General features: G+C 40.7%; 1 protein-coding gene across 5 annotated transcripts in view; it reads right to left on the bottom strand.

The window, feature by feature from the left end:
* Nucleotides 1-1,207: 1,207 nt before the first annotated feature.
* Nucleotides 1,208-4,934, bottom strand: part of SHROOM4 (shroom family member 4) — a 48,081-nt gene continuing 44,354 nt past the window's right edge. For all 5 annotated transcript variants that reach the window (XM_072431940.1, XM_072431941.1, XM_072431943.1 and 2 more), the window contains one exon: nucleotides 1,208-4,171. In XM_072431940.1, coding sequence (XP_072288041.1) covers nucleotides 3,923-4,171 — 249 coding nt within the window. In that variant the 3' untranslated portion in view covers nucleotides 1,208-3,922. The remainder of the gene's footprint in view (nucleotides 4,172-4,934) is intronic.

Here is a 4,934-nt window from a genome sequence, read left to right as displayed (position 1 = left end):
ATTTTGTAACTGTGAACGTTATCAGTAATCTTTTAGAAAAGGGTTTTCGCCCAACAGTGACCTCAAGGCTGGAAGAACCCAAAGGTCTTATGCTTGACCCTTCACTGGAAACCTCTGAACCCAACCATGGAGAGGATCCTCGGCCTTTTGGCCATTCTTTTGGATGTTCCCCTTCTTTTGGATGGCTGCCCTTGGTCCGCCACTATACCACCATGATACAACTACCAACATCATCACAATCTCATATTTCATTCCCTTAACCCTTCAAACATTAACAACCCAGTTTTCATCTACAAGCTCATGATGATCTCTTATACCACATACTTTCCACCATCTTAGTGGCAGTATATTCAACATAAGTAACCAAGAATTTCTTTATCTGTTTCCAACTCGGAAACTCCATTTTGTTTAGTCTGTATATAAGATGTTTGATTTTCAACGTATCCCCGTTTGGTCAAGCAAACCTTACCCACTCTTATATTTTGCTTTTCCTCTGTCTGGGTCCAAGTTAACCCCATGCACTCCAGTGGTCCACAGGTAGGTTTCATGGCCAGGTGGCCACAAACCTTTGCTAGCTGTCAACACTTGCATAGCCCTATGAAAGCAACACAATGAGTAAGTACAGATTTGTGGGGCAGAGGGGGGAGCACATATGTGATTGTCAAGTCCACAAACCCACATAGATGACAATATTCATAATTGTCAACATGCAAGGCAGTAAAGACACACATCATCCGAATGTCCCACAAAGGATACCTCACTTGCTCCCACCCTGGCCATTGCATGGACAGTCAAAGGAGAAGCAGCAGAATGATGAGCTCATCTGTCATTCTAATAAATGGAGCTAGAATATAAGTATGGCAGTGCAACTGGGTGTTTTTGCTGCTTCTCTGTCTTCCAGTATGAGTTCTGCCTTTACAGGACTGTATTAGAATTATACCAGGTTTATATGCACTTACACTGCTTGCAAAAAAAAAAATTGCATTTATTTGTTCCTTGCATATCTGTCTAGAGTTCAGCTTCAAATATGCAAATGTTTTCTGGACACCCCTTGTATACCACAAATAAATTCACAAATTACTAGAAATGGAAGATGTTGATGCGCTAATAAAAAAACAAAATATGATTGTCAGCTGAATAAAAAATATCATTCTAACCCCATAATAATTACAATTCAAAATGTGCAAAACAAATGAGGAGAATGGAATTTGGTTCAGGAGCTTTAATCTTTATACTTTCTCTGGTTTGGTCCTGAGTAAATAAAACAGATTAGGAAAAAAAATCTGATTCTTAATATGAAAAAAAAGTTATTTACGTACAATAAGTTCAATAAAATAAGATTTTTGGAATTAAACGTAAAAGACATCCAATATAAAAAACAAAAAAGTAAACTGTGCCGATGTAATAACAATAATAATAATGATAATACAACAAAATTATGCATAAATATAAATCTTTGGAAAATGAGATTTTTTTTTTTTTTTTGGAGATCGCATTATCTTTTAACCAAGGGTCAGTCTGGGGTCATTTTGTCTGGAATGGGTAAAGTGTCAGCGGTTGGGTCAAGGAGTTTCCTGAGCCACTGATAACTGGTCAGCACTCCACCTTTATTACTTCTTACACCTCTGTTAGTGCAAAATATCTGGTGAACCCCTTATGTGATATTACTCAGGTCTTACAGCCAAATACTGGACCTGAGCGTATATCAGAAGGGGCGACATCAGCCAACATATTAATGGTGGTGGCCATGATGGAAGGTGCAGTGGGGGAGCCCTGACAGGTAATCAATGGATCAATGCCCTGAACACAAACACTGCCACTTTATCCTATACAGGCAAGGTGACAGGGTCTCTTCAAAGACACAAGCTTTGTAGATTCAAGAAGCAGAAATTATCTAGAGTTTCACTGCAGCCATGCAAAATTTTAAATTCTAAAGTGTTAAATGGCCGTGTTTTTTTACTTTAGTAAGGCAAAGCGCAAAGTGCATCCATAGAAACCATCTTTCTAAAATGGTCTCTGTAGAGCGTGGATGGCAAGCTGGCTCTGTCCTATATTACACTTTGTTGCTCACCTTCTGCAGTTCTCTGAGGAATGAATGAATGCAAGCAAGCACACAGTGCATTAGGAGGCAGGCAGGCTTGAACCAAAGCTAAACAATGCTTTACACAGGTGCAGCATCAACCAAACATCTGTGGTGGCCTCATGCAAAACAGATCATGAGTTTGATTGCATATTCTCTGCTAAATGACAGGTGCCCATTGCTTACTACTGGCCAAAGAACCTTTGAAGTTTTCACCTTCTAAACAGGTTTTTACATTTTTGCATGCCAAGGCTGATCTCTAAACTTCATTACTGTGCCCTAGAACAAAAGGCGCTAAATGACAACCATTCATTCAACCTTCATATCACACCTTCATGCATTTTAATACTGACAAGAAGTCAATTGTTTTAGGTTTCTTTGTAAAGGATACAATGTGCTCCCTAACGTGGGAGGTTGCTGCTCCTTAGATTGTGTACCAGCTGGGGGATCGGTAAGGCACTTTTAGGTAAAGCTTGCAGCATGTTGCAAATTTGGGGTACAAATCCCTTTTGGGTACTTTTTCCCTTCCTATAAACCTGCAGATTAGTGTTTAAGAGTTGAAGTGAACTTTTCCTTAGCCAATGGACAAGTTACTCCTAACCCCCAGCAGGATGTGCTTGCCACTGCTTGCTCTCCTGCCCTCTGTAGCTTGGTGCCTTGCTATTGGCCCAGATTTGGCACATGGGGCCATGGACTACTTCCCTAACCCCATGTGCCAGAACTGGGTCAATAGCAAGGTGCCTAGCTCTGTCACATTGTATAGGGGGATGAAACACTGCTGGATATTCCTACCAGGTGAATATCATTGCTGCTGGGGAGAAAGGGGGAGGTAAAGTGCAACTAAACCCAAGGTTTGCTGCCTCTATAGATTCTAATAAAAAATGATAATAAAAAAAAAGTCTTACAGCAACCTCTTCCTTTCAAAAATAGCATTATTTTATCAATCCACACTTACATATTCATTTAAAAAATGGAGTTTTGTTCCACTTTAAGTGACTCTTTTCTTTCCTCCTGCACGCTCTGATCTTTTAAACTCAATAAAAGGTAGATGGAGCAAATATTATCATGGCTGCAGGAAATGTTAGCTTTGGGGGATCGCGATGCGGCTGATCACATGATCTTCGCCATTAGCAGCTGTGCTAGGATTGGCTCTTCTCTCTCCAGCAAAGATCACATGACAGATACTTAAATATCTGCCACTAGTAAATCCTGGACCAGCAGTTTCTACAGCCAAGGTGAATGGCAATGGTCATACAGTCTCTTTAAATATATTGTTCCCCCCATTCCAAATGGAGGTTTTTGGGGGCTACCTTTGGAATAATGCCCACATTGCTGCATTCATGAGAGATTATTGCTGCAAACAAAATGTTGCTGATGAGCGCAATAGAAAAGATTCTGACCATCAACAAGTTTCTGTAACATTAGAAGTAAAATCAAAGATATTTGAGTCCAATAATAAATCAGATAATGCCAATCCATCCTTATGATGGAACAATGAGAACAATGTTCTGTTACAGAAACAAAACATCTCAGGCAACGTCCACACACGAGATTCCGATTTTTGAGATGATTCTAGTTGTAAAAATGATCTTTGGCACGAGAAAACTCACAAAGTTCTCCTACCTCAATCACCTATCGTTAAGACAGAGTAGGATAATGTGAGCCAATTCCAGTCGGAAGGAACTTCTCGAGGCTTCTGGTTTTAAAAGCAGTCCTACTGATGATATGTATTGCTATTTTAGGGCTGGAAAAAAAATCTGGCGATTTCCTTTGATAAAGAAACAGAAGATAAAATAGGTTTTATAATTTACCACATTTGCAATTTTCTTTTGGTTAATGATATTAGAGACTTTCCCGGAGACATCTCAATTGTTCTTCTCCAAGTCTGATTTTATCCTCCAGCTCTCTTTGTTCTACAATGAGAGCGGAGGTCATCTTTACGTAGTGTTGGTAATCCTGGAGCTGGTCTTCGTTCAGGTACTTCGACAAAGTTTCGAGGACTACTTGTTCCCTACGTGTGACGTGAGCCTTCAGTTCCTGAGCATCTTCCAGTTGGTCAGTGAGTTGCTTCTTTTTTTCCAGTAGGTTCAGCTAGAAATAAAGAGGAAAATATTGAGTTTTAAAATAAACCATTGACCAAAAAATCACATAGTGTCCCATTGTCTTCCTTTCTCCCCAAACAAAACAATAAAACCCCCTGCCTAATAATGTGTAGTTAGTCCTTGTGCCACAAAAGCCGACTCTGACCTGTCAAGCCATCCATGCAACATGACCTATAAAGGTGTAGTTAGTATCTGGCACTGAGAAGTTAGAATCAGATCATCTTGCCTCTCTTTCTTCTCACATTGCACCCTGCTGCCATTTGTTCCTCAGGTAAAGGACCAACACATACCTGGCCTGCTAAAGATCCTCATATGTTCTTTGTAGCAGCTTTTGATACTGGGCAGAGCTCAGCATGGGCACTGGGTATAGGCAATCCATCCACAAGCAGCATGGTATGTTATCTATTTCCCCCATGGTCACCATTGCATTTTTCAGCAAATTCTGATACAGAAATGTATGATGTGGTATTGGACCAGATGGACTTTGCTCACCACTGAGACTTTGGCATTCATGATCCTCTTGCTGGTGCACCAATTGTCCTATCTTTGACCACTTTGGTTGCATTCTGGGAACAACCCAGAAGACCTGCTAAATTGGAGATGCTCTGACCCATTGCTTGGCCACCACCTACCTGATACACAAATCCCTCCACAGCACCTCCCCCACCTACCTACCTGATACACAAATCTCTCCACAGCTCCTCCCCCACCTACCTACCTGATACACAAATCCCTCCACAGCTCCTCCCCCA

The sequence above is a fragment of the Pyxicephalus adspersus genome, chromosome Z (genome assembly GCF_032062135.1).
Source record: "Pyxicephalus adspersus chromosome Z, UCB_Pads_2.0, whole genome shotgun sequence".
NCBI classification, from domain to species: Eukaryota; Metazoa; Chordata; class Amphibia; order Anura; family Pyxicephalidae; genus Pyxicephalus; species Pyxicephalus adspersus.
Note: the sequence above shows the minus strand (reverse complement) of the source record. Positions and strands in the feature narration are given on the sequence as shown.